The sequence below is a fragment of the Manis pentadactyla genome, chromosome 5 (assembly GCF_030020395.1).
Source record: "Manis pentadactyla isolate mManPen7 chromosome 5, mManPen7.hap1, whole genome shotgun sequence".
Lineage (NCBI taxonomy): Eukaryota > Metazoa > Chordata > Mammalia > Pholidota > Manidae > Manis > Manis pentadactyla.
The window spans coordinates 44508866-44526770 of record NC_080023.1 but is presented as its reverse complement, the minus strand read 5'-3'; the positions used below and the strand labels follow the sequence as shown (position 1 = coordinate 44526770).

The 17905-nt window shown below is 38.9% G+C and overlaps 1 protein-coding gene across 1 annotated transcript in view; it reads left to right on the top strand.

Moving 5' to 3' along the window:
* The first annotated feature begins 2002 nt into the window (after positions 1–2002).
* Positions 2003–17905, top strand: part of PDCL2 (phosducin like 2) — a 37444-nt gene continuing 21541 nt past the window's right edge. Inside the window, exon 1 of the mRNA XM_036895295.2 lies at positions 2003–2096. Within this exon, the coding sequence (XP_036751190.2) occupies positions 2091–2096 (6 nt within the window). The 5' untranslated portion in view covers positions 2003–2090. The remainder of the gene's footprint in view (positions 2097–17905) is intronic.

Genomic DNA, 17905 nt, shown 5'->3' with positions numbered 1-17905 from the left:
TTTTTTCTTAGTGTTGTAAAGTGTGTAATAAAGCTGTAAATAATGGTGTTCCTTAGATCCCTACAGCTTATCACAGTACTGATACACATGCACTTTTTTTATTTGTATGAAAGGCACTCAGTAGAGTTGATTTTTAATGAGTTTTCTTAGTTTAACCTGTTTGGATTTCATCAGTGGCAAAATCACCAGCTCTTACAAATACCATAATGTCCAATAGCTAGCAGTCTTAGAATGTGAATACCAACTAAAACTACGCTAGCTGGAGAATTTGGCCATGATCCATCCAATAGCTAAGTAAGTAAATTGTGATTTACCTGTAAAATATGTCTGATTCCTCTAAACATTATCAGGGGTCTAGCTTTCTCTACCAAATAGTAGTATTCAGTTTATCTTAAAATAAGTTGTTTTACCCTGCAATATCTGAAAGGCAACTAGTCTTACTCATTACTAGGAAGAAAAACAATCTAACAAGTACAGGTTCGCGAACACACTTGGAGAACTTTTTATGTCAAAGCAGGGTTTAGTTGGCACATAATTAACCTCAGGTGGATGTTGAGTTTATCTCTCTCTTCAAGTTCCCCTGGATTTTTCCCTCTGAAGCTCCTCTTGGATAACTACCTACTCCAAGTAGGCTGCTCGCTTATTACAGAAGGGTGGCTCTCTGAGTTGGTAGGATTAGGTCTTCTATTCTTCAGAGTAGAGTATCTAACAACCTTTTGTCTTACCACTGTTGACCACTGAATACAGCCTAAATTATGCCTTTTACTAACAAAGTCCCTGAATTTCACTTCTTGTCAAACCACGTGAAGAACATAAGGAAAGAAGGAGCAGAAGAGGAAAAAAGTACATTCTTCTTTTAAATGAATTGCCTTGAGAAGATGGGAACTTGAGAGCAGAGAGGGCCTCCTGCTCTAAAACCACAGATGTGTAGGGCACCATCAGTTAGCACTACACACAGTAATCCCACTAGCCTGGGTCCTGGATTGTCAAAATAAGAAAAGGCAGCTGAAGGCCAATTTAAGCAGCAGTCCTGAGGGCCTCCCAGAAATCCAGTGAGACTTCAGACACCTAGATCTGAGGGCTTCATGAGAAAAGGAGGAGGGAGAAGGAAGAAAAGAGAAATGAGAAGAACAAGAACAGGAAAGGGAAGAGGAAGAAGAACCAAACCATGGTTACTAAAATTGTGGGATGTTTTAAAGTATTTTATATTTAACAAATTCATATCTTACAACAAAATATTTAGGCTACAGAAGTATAGGGTTTGTATAAGGTATGAACTGGGCACTACAGATGGAGTGATCCAATACTGAACCCAAGTTTAAAATTGTGTCATTAAAAACATTTATTTCCTCTTTCCAAATCCTATCAGGATATCTCTGACTATGTGTATGACCTTATTTGGTGATACCGTCAAATGTTTTCCCCATGTTCCTGGCAGCTGCCAGTAAACATTCTTTCCTTAACCTAACCACCAACGAATCCAACTGTCTAGGTTTCCTGCCTCAAGCCAGAACTTCTGTCTTCCAAGACAGTGGGTTTTTAAGATGGGGCTGGAGAGCCATTTGCAAATCTGATGAAAGCTCTGGTCCTTAATTGCCAGATATTCACATACAACAAATTATGTGTACAATAGGGGGAGGGGGCTAGGTAGCTCCTAACATCCACCCAAGTAAAGGCTATGGGCTCCAGGTTAAGAACTCCTCTGAAGTGTTCTCTCCCAGGATTTTGTTATTTCTCCATGAGCACAAGACTCTGAGGTTGAAGGGTGCCGAGGGTGGGTTACACACGTTGCTTAGCGGTGGTGGAAGGAATGCCAGCACCAGTATCACTTGGCGAACAGGAAAGGCATCACTGGGGACTGAAACCCAAGGACCCGGTGGGTGAGTACCCACAGCCCCTACCCCTGGCCACGCCTCCCCGTTGCCTGGCGACAGAACTGCGCCGGCGCGGGCTTCTCCGAGGCGCAGTTTTGTCTTCGCCCCCGGGGCGGCGGTGGAAACCGCAGGGCCTGCGGCGCGCTCCCTTCCCGCCTGAGGACGCGGTGGGTCTAGGCCCGAGTCCCTCGCCGGGGACCAGCAACGCGGAACGCCATGCAGGTGAGGGTCTCGGCCGCCGGGTGCCCCGGGCAGGGCCTGAGGCGGACACCAACGGGAGGGCGGCCCGCAGTTGGGTTCTAACGTTTGTTCTTAGTAAATACTAAATTTTGCGGGTGCCTCTGTCAATTTTTGAGAGAAATCCGAAATAACTTAAGGAGAGCGCCATATTTTCAACGGACTTCAGTTGTTGCTGGAGGAAGCGTTGGGAGTTGTTTGGTGTTGTTTCACACCTGAATCCTGGAAATATCACTGCTGCACTATTTCTGACTTAAGAAATAGACCAGCAACTTTAGCGCAAGTGTAATTCAATGTAAGTATCCTGCCACTCTACTTTAAAAAACGATCACAACAGAAACCCTAGTAGTTGCATCTGTCTTGTAATAAAACAAAAAAACAGAAAGAAAAAATAAAAACCTAGTTGTCCCTGGAGTTTCTCCTACCTGATCACAAAAAGCTCTGGTAGACTTCCATTTATTCCTTAGAAGACTGTTCCTCTATCTAACCTCCTGATTAACCAGAAGCCTGTGCTTTTGTTTCCATTTTTATCCAGGTAAAATTCTCAATTTCTGACTTACAGAAACAGCCTCTTTGCACCGACTTCCTCAAATTAAAACCACTGAGATTTTTCTTGTTTTACATATTTAATTTTGGTATTTGTATATACTGTATAATTAGGATATTTTGAACATCAGTTACACATACTTTTTTAATGGATTTTTTAATGTATAGTACTTTTGTGTACTATCTAATGGATAGATTCCTAGCAAGTACATTTTATCAAGTGTGTAAAACTGAAAACTTGGGATTTGCACCCACCCTTCAAGAAATAGGACAAAATGTAGTTGCGGGTGATGAAAATAGCACATTAACCTTTTTTCATTGATTTATTCAAGAGCCAGCTATTCAATGCTTATGTGTAGTTATGGACTTATTCTTACCATGTGGGAAACAAAGGAAGACCAATATAACTAGCTACTTATGGCATGATAAATGCTATAGTAGTTTTAACAAATAGATTGTGGTACCTAGCTCTATTAGGTACGATTTCATAGATAATTTCTAAAAGTGAAAGGGAGAACAGAATACAGAGCACTTACCATTAAATTCCATGTTAAATCCTTCTGCAGCTAGCTCCTAGATCAGTTAAGGAAGAACAGTCAGGGAGGTATGAATAAAACCATAAGAATGTGGTGTCATAAATATCAAGAAAGAGTATTTTAACAAGGAAAGAATGACAAACTCTCCAATTCTGCATAAGGGATCAAATACAATGAATATCCATTAAAATTTCCAACATGGGGCTCAGAGGTGACCTTAGAGTAGTTTTGAAAGGAATATTGGAGGGAGAAGCCAACTTTGGAGTGGTTGAGAATGAATGGGAAATGGAAGTGATTAAAGCACATATAAACAATTATGTCAAGAAGTTTGATTAAGAAGAAGAAAATTGAGATAGGATGGTAGTGTGAAATGAAGGGAAGGTATTTTAAAAAATGAATGATGTTATTTCTGATAATAGTGGACCAAGTTATTTGGACCAACTCTCCTGCTGACTATAAGTAAAAGTGCTGGCTGTAATGTAAAACATACCTCCATAAAAACATTGAAGAAGTGACGTAATAGTAAGAAACTATGAGACCTAAATTGAAGGGAAATTGGAAAAACAGGTGAATGGATATCTAGAGCTCCAAAGCCACTTTTACCTTGAGGGCATTAGCAACTTGCATTTTGGTCCTGGATGTAATGACAGATTGAGGAGGAACCAAAGACTGTGTATGGTCCACCAAAGGATGGGACTAATGGGAGTATGAATGAGAGCTAGTTCAGGGAAGGTTGTTTTGATGCTTAGTGGAACAGGAGAGAAAAAGGAGAGGAATAAAATATCACTCCTAGAGGTTATGGCCCAAGACAGCTCTCATATAGATGGCACCCTAAGGCATATTTTCTGGGTGGTCCAGCAAATGTCGAACTACAAATTTGATATAGTTCTATACTACATTGCCTATAAATGCCTAGAAGAAGTAACAAATCCTCTGTGGAGGAAGACATCTTTATTTTAGGTCTCAAAGAAATCCTGCAGATAAGTTCTCAAGGAATGGAAGCAGAAATCAGTCAAAAGTAACCAAGCACACAAGGAATGGCACCAAGAGTATGAACCAACAAGAATAGACCTGCAGAGACTTCAGTCATTAGAATGATCAGAAACAGGTTATGAAACTTTTCTTATTATGTTTAAAGAAATAAAAACCCAGATATAAATTATCTGCAGGGAGTAGGAGACTTTTAAAAATTTGACTACATTTCTGTACATTATCATGAATAATCCAAAAGGAAATTAAGAAAACAATTCCATGCAAATCACATTAAAATACTTAGGAATAAATGTAACCAAGGAGGTGGAAGACTTGTCCATTGCAAACTACTGAAACATTGCTGAAAGAAATTAAAGAAGAAATAAATAAGGAAAACATCCCACTTCCATGGATTTGAAGGCTTATTAAGATGTCAATACATGCAAAGCAACCTACAGATTCAATATAATTCCTATAAAATCCCAATGACATTTTTTGTAAAAACAGAAAAACCCATCATTTGGAATATAGAAGGTATTCAAAATAACCAAAAAAGTCTTTAAAAAGATGAGCAGAGTTGGGACCCACACTTTCTGATTTCAAAATGTACTACAAAGCTGCAATAATCAAAACAGTGTCACTGGCAGAAAGATAGACATACAGACCAATAGAATACAATAGAGAGCCCAGAAAAAATCCTCATATATACAGTCAAGTGATTTCCAAGAAGAATGTCAAAACCATTCAAGTAAGAAGACAATCTTTTCAATAAATGGCGTCAGGTAAACTGGATATGCACATGCAAAAGAAAGAGTTAGATTCTTAACTCACATTATAAACAAAAATTAATTGAAGACAGATCAGAGACCTAGATGTGAGACCTAAAGCTATAAAGCACTTAGAAGAAAACATAGGAGAAAATCACCACAGCATTCGATTGGCAGTGATTTCTTGAATATGACACCAAAAACACAGGCAACAAGAGAAAAAAAATTGATAAATAGCTTTTCATCAAAATTTAAGACTGTTGTGCATCAAAGGATATTATCACCAGAGCAAAACTGCAAAACACAGAATGGGAGGAAATATTTGTAAATTATATATTTGATAAAGGATTAATATCCAGAATATATTTTAAAACTCTAAAACTCAGCATCAAAAAGAAAAACAAACCAAATAAAACTGGGCATACAAAAAGATGCTCCAATTAATGTCATCAGGAAAATGCAAATAAAAAAAGGCAAGAGAACACAAGAGAGGGGGCTCAAGATGTGGCGTGTATAGGGCAGCGGAAATCTCCCAAAACCATATATATTTTTGGAAATACAACAAATACAACTATTCCTAAAAGAGAAACCAGAAGATACAGTACAACAACCAGGCTACATCTACATCTGCAAGAACTCAGCATCACACGAAAAGGGTAAGAAACAAAGCCATGACCCAGCGGAACCCAAGCACTACCCCCACCCCAGCTCACCAGTGGAAGGAAAAGAATCAGAGTGAGGAAGGAGTGGAAGCACAGGACTACTAAATAACCAGCCCTAGTAATGTGCACCAGGAGCACAGACACACATTGCATGGTGTACTGGATATTAGAGAAATGGAAAAGTAAAATCCAAGACGGAGACTGCAAGTGGGTCCCCACAGTGGGCTAACCTGGGACAAAAGAAAAGTGGGCACTTTTTTAAAGTCTTAAAGGGACAAGGGCTCAACAGCTGGACAAAATCATCCCAACACACTCAGCCCAGCAGGCTTGGAATCTTGAAGAACTTCAGGCCTCCTAACCCCCTGCGGGGTAAAGCAGCCCCAACACCCCACACAGCGATAAGCAGCCAGCCATTCATTCCCCCTGGCTGGCACTGCAAGCAAACCTGCTGACCCGCCATAGCTGCAGAGCAGCCGGAGAACAGCCCCACCCACAGCAACCACACAGTCTCCTCCCAGCATGCAGATAACCCGGACAGACAGAGGAAGCAAGAGCAATGTCCGGAAGGCATGAAGGGGTGCCATTCTCTCAGGAGAACACTCCCAGTGTATCTGCCACTCCCCGTAGTGCCCTAGGCTTTCCTGAGGGCCGCCCAACCCATGGCAGCTCAGGAGATTATCCCAGAGACTGCTCCTAGTGTGCGGGTAACTGGCAGAGGCAGCGGAAGCTGGAGCAAGATCCAGAAGGCATGAAGGGGCGCTGTTCTCACAGGAGAACACAACCGGAGTGGCTGCGACCCCCCCACAGTGGACTAGGCTCTCCCGAGGGCCACCCCATCCAAGGCAGCTGAAGAGATTATCCCAGGGACTTCTCCCAGTGTGCAGGTAGACAGCACAGGCAGCGGAAGCCGGAGCAAGGTCCAGAAGGCACAAAGGGGCACTATTCTCACAGGAGAACACACCCGCTGCATCTGTGACCCCCCACAGTGCACTAAGCTATCACAAGGGCCGCCCTGCCCACAGCAGCTCAGGAGATTATCCCAGAGACAGCTCCCAGTGTGTGAGTAGATGGCACAGGCAGCGAAGAAGAGTAAGGCGACCAAGAAGTTGGAAAGGACTTTGTTCTCCCAGCTGACACATGTGCCACCTGCCTGTGACCACTTCTACTGCTATGAAAAGGCAGAAGAATCTGGTCCAGTCAAACATCACTCAGACAACCCCAGAGAGAAGGCCTGGTGAGATAGATATAACCAATGTTCCTGGAAAAGAGTTCAAAATATAAGTCACAACCATGCTGATGGACTTGCAGAGAAATATGCAAGAGCTAAGGGATGAAGTCTGGAGGGAGATAACAGAAATGAAACGATAGGTCTTAAGAACAGACAGGATGAGGTGCAAGAGACTGTTAATGGAATAGAAATCAGAGAAAAGGAATACAGAGAAGCTGAGGCAGAGAGAGATAAAAGGATTACTAGGAATGAAAGAATATTAAGAGAACTGTGTGACCAATCCAAATGGAACAATATTCACATTGTAGGGGTCCCAGAAGAAGAAGAAGAGAGAAAAAGGGCTAGAAAGTGTCTTTGAGGAGGTAATTGCTCAAAACTGCCCCAGTGTGGGGAAGGAGATAGTCTCTGAGGCCATGGAGGGACACAGATCTCCCAACACAAGGAACTCAAGGAAGAAAACACCAAGACATAATAATAATTAAAATGGCAACGATCAAGGATAAGGACATAGTATTCAGAGCAGCCAGAGAGAGAAAAAAGATCACATACAAAGGAAAACCCATCAGGCTGTCATCAGACTTCACAACAGAAACTTTACAGGCCAGAAAGGAGTGGCATGACATATTAATGCAGTGAAACAGAAGGGCCTTGAACCAATAATACTGTATCCAGCACAATTATCATGGAAATTTGAAAGAGGTATTAAACAATTTCCAGACAAGCAAAAGTTGAGGGAATTTGCTTCCCACAAACCACCTCTACAGGATATTTTAAAGGACTGCTCTAGATAGAAGCACTCCTATGGCTAAATAGATGTCACCAGAGAAAATAAAATCACAGCAAGGAAAGCAGACCAACCAAATACTAACTAAAGGCAAAAAATAAAATCAACTATCCACAAAAGCAGTCAAAAAGAAACACAAAACAGTACAGAATAACAAACTTAACATATAAAGAATGGAGGAGGAAGAATAAGAAGGGAGACAAATAATCATCAGACTGTGTTCATAATAGCTTAATAAGAGAGTTAAGTTAGATGCTTAGATAGTAAAGAAGCTACCATAGAACCTTTGGTAACCATGAATCCAAAGCCTGCAATGGCAATAAATACATATCTATCAATAATCACCGTAAATGTAAATGGACTGAATGCACCAAACAGAAGACACAGTAATAGAATGGATAAAAAAGCAAGACCCATCTATGTGCTGCTTACAAGAGACTCACCTCAAACCCAAAGATATATACACTCTAAAAGTGAAGGTACAGAAAAATATATTTCATGCAGACAATAGGGAGAAAAAAGCAGGTGTTGCAGTACTTGCATCAGACAAAATAGATTTCAAAACAAAGAAAGTAACAAGAGATAAAGAAGGACATTACATAATGATAAAGGGCTCAGTCCAACAAGAGGATATAACCATTATAAATATATATGCACCCAACACAGGAGCATTGAAATATGTGAAACAAAGACTAACAGAATTAAATGAGGACATAGAATGCAATGCCTTCATTTTAGGAGATTTCAACACACTACTCACTCCAAAGAACAGATCAACCAGACAGAAAATAAGCAAGGACACAGAGGCACTGAACAACACACTAGAAAAGATGGACCTAACAGACATCTACAGTACTCTACACCCAAAAGCAGCAGGACACACATTCTTCTCAAGTGCACATGAAACATTTTCCAGAATAGACCACATACCAGGCCACAAAAAGAACCTCAGTAAATTAAAAAATACTGAAATTCTACCAACCAACTTCTCAGACGACAAAGGTATAAAACTAGAAATAAATTGTGCAAAGAAAACAAAAAGGCTCACCAACACATGGAGGCTAAACAACATGCTCCTAAATAATCAGTGGATCAATGACCAAATTAAAACAGAGATCTAGCAATATATGGAGACAAATGACAACAACAGCATGAAGCCACAACTTCTGTGGGATGCAGTGAAGGCAGTTCTAAGAGAAAAGTGTATAGCAATCCAGGCCTATTTAAAGAAGGAAGAACAATCCCAAATGAATAGTCTAAACTGGAAAAAGAAGAACAAATGAGGCCCAAAGTCAGTAGAAGGAAGGACATAATAAAGACCAGAGAAGAATAAAATTGAGAAGAATAAAACAACAGAAAAAAATCAATGAAACCAAAAGCTGTTCTTTGAGAAAATAAACAAAATAGATTAACACCTAGCTGAACTTAAGAGATCTACACCAAAAACAGAATCAGAAATGAGAAAGGAAAAATCACGACAGACCCCACAGAAATACAAAGAATTGTTAGAGAATACTAAGAAAATCTATATGCTAACAAGCTGGAAAACCTAGAAGAAATGGACAACTTCCTAGAAAAATACAACCTTCCAAGACTGATGAAGGGAGAAACAGAAAATCTAAACAGACCAATTACCAGCAATGAAATTGAATAAGTAATAAAAAAACTACCCAAGAACAAAACACCTGGTCCAGATGGATTCACTGCTGAATTTTATCAGACACATAGAGAAGACATAATACCCATTCTCCTTAAAGTTTTCCAAAAAATAGAAGAGGAGGGAATACATCCAAACTCATTACATGAAGCCAGCATCACTCCATTACCAAAACCAGGCAAAAACACCACAAAAAAAGAAAATTACAGACCAATATCCCTGATGAACATAGATGCAAAAACACTCAACAAAATATTAGCAAAAAATTCAAAAATACATCAAGAGGATCATACACAGTGATCAAGTAGGATTCATCTCAGGGATGCAAGGATGGTGCAACATTAAAAAATCCACTAGCATCATCCACCACTTCAATAAAAAGAGGGACAAAAACCACATGATCATCTCCATAGATGCTGAAAAAGCATTTGACAAAATTCAACATCGATTCATGATAAAAACTCTCAACAAAATGGGTATAGAGAGCAACTAACTCAACATAATAAAGGCCATATATGACAAACTCAAAGCCAGCATCATACTTAACAGCAAGAAGCTGAAAGCTTTTCACCTAAGATCAGGAACAAGACAGGGATGCCCACTCTCCCCACTGTTATTCAACATAGTACTGTGGGTTGTAGCCATGGCAATAAGACAAAACAAAGAAATACAAGGAATCCAGATTGGTAAAGAAGAAGTCAAACTGTCATGATTTCAGATGACATGATATTGTACATAACACACCCTAAAGAATCCACTCCAAAACTACTAGAACTAATATATGAATTCAGCAAAGTTGCCAGATACAAAATTAATTCACAGAAATCTGTTGCTTTCCTATACACTAACAATGAGCTAGCAGAAAGAGAAATCAGGAAAACAATTCCATTCACAATTACATCCAAAAGAATAAGATACCTGGGAATAAACATAACCAAGGAAGTGGAAGACCTATACCCTGAAAACTAAAAGACACTGTTAATAAAAATTAAAGAGGACACTAAAAAATGGAAACACATCCCATGCTCTTGGGTAGGAAGAATTAATATTGTCAAAATGGCCATCATGTCTAAAGCAATCTACAGATTCAATGCAATCCCTATCAAAATACCAACAACATCCTTCAGAGAACTGGAACAAATAGTTCTAAAATTCATATGGAATGACAAAAGACCCCAAATAGCCAAAGCAAATACTGAGAAGGAAGAATAAAGAAGTAGGCATCTTGCTTCCCAATGTCACACTCTACTACAAAGCCACAATAATCAAGACAATTTGGTACTGGCACAAGAACAGATGCACAGACCATGGTACAGAATAGAGAATCCAGATATAAACCCAAACATATATGGTCAACAGCTGGTGTTGGCAAAACTGGAGAGCTACATGTAAGAGAATGAAACTGGATCATTGTCTAACCCCATATACAAAAGTAAACTCAAAATGAATCAAAGACTAGACAGCTACATATAAGGGAATGAAACTGGATCATTGTCTAACCCCATACACAAAAGTAAATTTGAAATGATTCAAAGACCTGAATGTAAGTCATGAAACCATAAAACTCTTAGAGAAAAACATAGGCAAAAATCTCTTGGACATAAACATGAGCAACTTCTTCATGAACATATCTCACCGGGCAAGGGAAACAAAAGCGAAAATGAAGAAGTGGGACTATATTAAGCAGTAAAGCTTCTGTACAGCAAAGAACACCATCAATAGAACAAAAAGGTATCCTACAGTATGGGAGCATATATTCTTAAATGACATACATGATAAAGGGTTGAAATCCAAAATATATAAAGAGCTCATGCACCTCAACAAAACAAAAAGCAAATAATCCAATTAAAAAATGGGCAGAGGAGCTGAACAGACACTTCTCCAAAGAAGAAATTCAGATGGCCAACAGGCACATGAAAAGATGCTCCACATCCCTAATCATCAGAGAAATGCAAATTAAAACCCAAATGAGATATCACCTCACACCAGTAAAGATGGCAACCCTCCAAAAGACAAACAACAACAAATGGTGGCGAGGATGTGGAGAAAGGGAAATCCTACTACACTGCTGGTGGGAATGTAAATTGATTCAACCTTTGTGGAAAGCAGTATGGAGGTTCCTCAAAAAACTCAAAACAGAAATACTATTTGACCCAGGAATTCCACTCCTAAGAATTTACCCTAAGAATGCAGCAGCCCAGTTTGAAAAAGACAGATGCACCCCTATGTTTATCGCAGCACTATTTACAATAGCCAAGAAATGGAAGCAACCTAAGTGTCAATCAGTAGATGAATGGATAAAGAAGATGCAGTACATATACACCATGGAATATTATTCAGCCATAAGAAGAAAACAAATCCTACCATTTGCAACAACATGGATGGAGCTAGAGGGTATTATGCTCAGTGAAATAAGCCAGGCGGAGAAAGACAAGTATCAAATGATTTCACTCATATGTGTAGTATAAGAACAAAGAAAAAAACTGAAGGAACAAAACAGCAGCAGACTCACAGAACCCAAGAATGGACTAACTGTTACCAAAGGGAAAGGGACTGGGCAGGATGGGTGGGAGGGGAGAGACAAAGGGGAAAAGGGGGTATTATGATTAGCAGGCATAATGTAGGGTGGGCACGGGGAGGACTGCAGAGAGAAGACAAGTAGTGATTCTATAGCATCTTACTACGCTGATGGACAGTGACTGTATTGGGGTATATGGTGGGGACTTAATTATGGGGGGAGTCTAGTAACCATAATGTTGCTCATGTAATTGTAGATTAATGATACCAAAACAAACAAAGAAACAAGCAAAGAAGAGACCACTACCCACCTATTAGAATGGCTAAAACCTGAGGTACAAACACCACCAAATGCTGGAGAAGATGTGGAGCAGCATTAACCCTCATACATTGCTGGTGGGAATGCAAAATGGTAGAGCATTTGGAAGACAGTTTGGAGGTTTCTTATAAAACTATACATATTCTTCCCATATGATCTGGCTATCATGCTCCCTGATATTTACACAGAGGAGTTAATAATACACTCACACGGAAACCTCCACATTTATAGCAGGTTTATTCATCATTGCCAAAACTTGGAAACAATCATGATATCCTTCAGTAGATGAATGGAAAAATAAACAGTGTATGCTCAGTAAATGAAATGAGCTATCCAAGCCATGAAGAACCACTAAATGCATAGTATCAAGTGAAAGAAGACAATCTGAGAAGGCTGCATACTATACGACAACCTGGAAAAGACAGAGCTATGGAGACAGAGATCAATGATTGCCAGGGGTTGTCAGTGGGGAGGGTTGAATAGGTGAACCACAGAGGATTTTTAGGACAGTGGAAATACTCTGTATGGTACTGTAATAATGGATACATGTCATTATGCATTTGTCTAAACCCAGAGATAAGCAAAAGGAAAATATGAAAATATGGCCCATATTAAAAAACAAAGCAGTCAATAGTCACTGATCCTGAAGTTGTCCAGATGTTGACATTAGTAAATAATTTAAGGTATCTACTATAACTAACTTCAAGAACTTAATGGAGAATGAACTAACAGATGGAAAATCTTAGCAGAGAAATACAAATGGTAATAAAATAGTAAAATGGAAATTCTAGAACTGAAAGGAACAACAATTGAAATAAATTCACTGAATGGGCTTACTCATAGATTTGGAGGGTAGAAGAGTCTGGGAACTTGAAGATATATCAATAGAAAGTACCCAATTTGAAGAACAAAGAAAACATACTAGAGAAAAGTGAACTTGAGAGACATTATTAAATGTTTACATATATGTAACATCTAAATTATTAAATGTTAACATACATGTAACAAATCCTAGAAAGAGAGGAAAGGGAGAGGCAGGAAAAACTTAAACATATGATAGACAAAATTATCCAAATGTTGAGGGAAGACATAAAGAAGTTCAGGGAGCACCAAACAGGATAAGTACAAATAAAACCAAACACCAAGCATACACTGCTGAAATCCAAAGAATGAAATGTGAAAGTGTCCAGAGAAAAGTTATAATATTAAGGTAAGTGTATTGTATTCATACAGGGGAACAGTAATACAGTATGATTTATCTGACTTCTCATCAGAAACAATAAAGGCCAGAAAGTCTTTAAAATGCTTCAAGTGCTAGAGGGCAAGACTCAAACCAAAATTCTATATCCAATGAAACCGTCCATCAAAAACCTGGTGGAAAAGACAGACATTTTCAGAAATATGAAAGTTCAGAGAGTTAGTTGTCTGCAGACCTGCACTGTAAGAATGCTAAAGGAACTTCCTTCAGGCTACAGGGATATGACACCAGGGGGAAAACTGGTTCTAGGGAAAGGAGTGAAGAACACCATAAATGGTATATACATGGGTATATACTATATTATCAAATCCAACCCACATCCCATTGAAGTCACTGTCCACCAGCATAGCAAGATGCTATAGAATCACTATTTGTCTTCTCTGTGCTATACTGCCTTCCCTGTGACCTGCCTACATTATGTATGTTAATCATAATGCCCTTTAATCCTCTTCTCCCTCCCTCCCCTTCTCCTGAACCCTTTCCCGTTGGTAACTGCTACTCTCTTCTTGGAGTCTGTGAGTCTGCTGCTCTTTTGTCCTTTCAGTTTTGTTTTGTTGTTATACTTCACAAATGAGTGAAATCATTTGGTACTTGTCTTTCTGTCTGGCTTATTTCACTGAGCATAATACCTTCCAGCACCATCCATGTTGTTGCAAATGGTAGGATTGTTTTCTTCTGTGGCTGAATGATATTCCATTGTGTATGTGTACCACTTCTTTATCCATTCATTTACTGAAGAACATCTACTTAAGCAACTTAAGTTGCTTCCATGTCTTGGCTACTGTAAATAGTGCTGTGATAAACATAGGAGTACCTATGTCTTTTTGAATCTGGGATCTTGTTTTCATTGGATAAATTCCTACGAGTGGAATTCCTGCATCAAATAGTATTTCTATCTTTAGTTTTCTGAGGAACCTCCATATTGCTTTCCATAATGGTTGAATTAATTATCATTCCCACCAATAGTGTAGGAGGGCTCTGCTTTCTCTGCATCATTGCCAGCATTTGCTGTTCCTTGTCTTTTTGATGTTGGCTCTTCTATCTGGTATGAGGTGATGTCTCATTGTGGTTTTAATTTGCATTTCCCTGATAATTAGTGATGTGCAGCATCTTTCATGTGCATGTTGCCCACCTGAATTTCTTCTTTGGAGAAGTGTCTGCTCAGATCCTCTACCCATATTTTAATCAGGTTATTTGCTTTTTGGGTGTGGGGCATGTGAGTTCTTTACATGTTTTGTGTCATGTAAATGAATCAGACGTGTCATTTATGAATATATTCTCCCATACTGTAGGATGCCTTTTATTTCTACTGATGGTGTCCTTTGCTGTATAGAAGCTTTTAGTTTGAGGTAGGACATTTGTTCATTTTTGCTTTTGTTCCCTTTGCCAGAGGAGATGTGTTCATGTTAAATCCTTATGAGATGTGTCATTTATGAATATATTTTCCCATAGTGTACAATGCCTTTTATTTCTACTGATGGTGTCCTTTGCTGTACAGAAGCTTTTAGTTTGATGTAGGACATCTGTTCATTTTTGCTTTTGTCCCCCTTGCCAGAGGAGTGTCATGACTTACATTCAGATATTTGATCCATTTTGAGTTTAATTTTCTGTATGGAGATAGACAATAATCCAGTTTCATTCTCTTGCATGTAGCTGTCCTGTTTTGTCAACACCAGCTGTTGAAGAGTCTGGCATTTCTCCACTGTATATCCATACCTCCTTTATTGTATATTAATTGACCATATATGCTCACATTTATATCTGGGCTCTCTAGTGTGTTCCATTGGTCTATGGGTCTGTTCTTGTGCCAGTACCAAATTATTTTAACCACTATAGCTTTGTAGTAGAGCTTGAAGTTGGGGAGCATAATCCCCCCAGCTTTATTCTTCCTTCTCAGGATTGCTTTGGCTATTCAGGGTCTTTTGTGGATCCATGTGAATTTGAGAACTATTTATTCTAGTTCGTTAAGAATGCCATTGGTATTTTGATAGGGATGGAATTGAACCTGTAGATTGCTTTACGCAAGATGGCCATTTTGACAATATTAGTTCTTCCTATCCATGAGCACAGGATGTATTTCCATTTATTGGTGTCTTCTTTAATTTCTCTCATGAGTGTCCTTCAGTTTTCAGGGTCTTTAGTCTTTCACCTCCTTGGTTAGGTTTATTCCTAGGTATTTTTTTTGATGCAATTGTAAATGGAATTGTTTTCCTGATTTTGCTTTCTGATAGTTTATTGTTAGTCTATATGAATGTAGTATATAGTAGTATAGAATGCCACAGGATTCTGTGTATTAATTTTATACCCTGCAACTTTGCTGAATTCAGTTATTAGTTCTGGTATTTTTCAGGTGGATTCTATAGGGTTTTTTTTTATGTACAACATCATATCATCTGCAAACAGTGACAGTATAACTTCTTCCTTATGAGTCTAGATCCCTTTTATTTCTTTGTGTTGTCTGATTGCTATAGCTAGGACCTCCAGAATTATGTTGAATAAAAGTGGGGAGAGTGGTCATCTTTGTCTTGTTCCCAATCTTAAAGGAAAAGCTTTCAGTTTTTCACTATTAAGAAGGATGTTGGCTCTGGGTCTATCATATATGGCCTTTATTATGTTGAGGTACTTTCCCTCTATACCCATTTTGTTGAGAGTTTTTATTATGAATTCATGTTGAATTTTGTCAAATGCTTTTTCAGCATATATAGAGATGATCATGTGGTTTTTGTCTTTCTTTTTGTTGATGTGTATAATGTTGATGGATTTTTGAATATTGTACCATCTTTGCATCTCTGGGATAAATCCCACTTGATCATGATGGATGATGGTTGATGTTTTTTTGAATTTGGTTTGTGAATATTTGTGTGTGTGTGTGTGTGTGTGTGTGTGTGTGTTTGCTATCATTAATGTACAATTACATGAACAACATTATGGTTACTAGACTCCCCCTCTTTTCAAGTCCCCACCACATACCCCATTACAGTCACTTTCCATCAGTGTAGTAAGATGCTATAGAACCACTACTTGTCTTCTCTGTGTTATACTGCCTTTCTCGTATTCCCCCCTACTACATTATATATGCTAATCATAATGACCCTTTATCCTCCTTGTCCCTCCCTTGGCACCCATCCTCCCCAATCCCTTTCCCTTTGGTAACTGTTAGTCCATTCTTGGGTTCTGTGTTTATGCTGCTGTTTTGTTCCTTCAGTTTTTTCTTTGTTCTTATACTACACAGATGAGTGAAATCATTTGATACTTGTCTTTCTCCGCCTGACTTATTTCACTAAGCATAATATCTCTAGCTCCATCCAAGTTATTGCAAATGGTAGGATTTGCTTTCCTCTTACGGCTGAATAATATCCCTTTGTGTATATGTACTGCATCTTCTTTATCCATTCATCTACTGATGGACACTTAGATTGCCTCCATTTCTTGGCTATTGTAAATAGTGCTGCGATAAACATAGGGGTGCATCTGTCTTTTTCAAACTGGGCTGCTGCATTCTTAGGGTAAATTCCTAGGAGTGGAATTCCTGGGTCAAATGGTATTTCTATTTTGAGTTTTTTGAGGAACCGCCATACTGCTTTCCACAAAGGTTGAACTATTTTACATTCCCACCAGCAGTGTAGTAGGGTTTCCCTTTCTCCACATCCTTGCCGACATTTATTGTTGTTTGTATTTTGGATGATGGCCATCCTAACTAGTGTGAGGTGATATCTCATGGTGGTTTTAATTTGCATTTCTCTGATGATTAGGGATGTGGAACATCTTTTCATGTGCCTGTTGGTCAGCTGAATTTCTTCTTTGGAGAAGTGTCTGTTCAACTCCTTTGCCCATTTTTTTATTGGCTTATTTGCTTTTTGTTTGTTGAGGTGCCTGAGCTCTTTATATAATTTGGATGTCAACTGCTTATCTGATATGTCATTTATGAATATATTCTCCCATACCGTAGGATGTCTTTTTGTTCTACTGATGGTGTCCTTTGCTGTACAGAAGCTTTTTAGTTTGATATAGTCTCACTTGTTCATTTTTGCTTTTGTTTTCCTTGGCCAGGGAGATCTGTTCATGAAGAAGTTGCTCATGTTTATGTCCAGATTTTTGCATATGATTTCTTCTAAGAGTTTTATGGTTTCATGACTTACATTTAGGTATTTGATCCATTTAGAGTTTACTTTTGTATATGGGGTTACACAATAATCCAGTTTCATTCTCTTATATGTAGTTGTCGAGTTTTGCCAACACCAGCTGTTGAAGAGGCTGTCATTTTCCCACTGTATTTCCATCGCTCCTTTTTCATATATAATTGACCATATATGCTTGGGTTTATATCTGGGCTCTGTAGTCTGTTCCATTTGTGTCTGGGTCTGTTCTTGTGCCAGTACCAAACTCTCTTGATTTCTGTGGCTTTGTAGTAGAGCTTGAAGTTGGGGAGCATAATTCCCCCTGCTTTATTCTCCCTTCTCAGGATTGCTTTGGCTATTCGGGGTCTTTTGTCATTCCATATGAATTTTAGAATGATTTGCTCTAGTTCATTGAAGAGTGCTGTAGGTA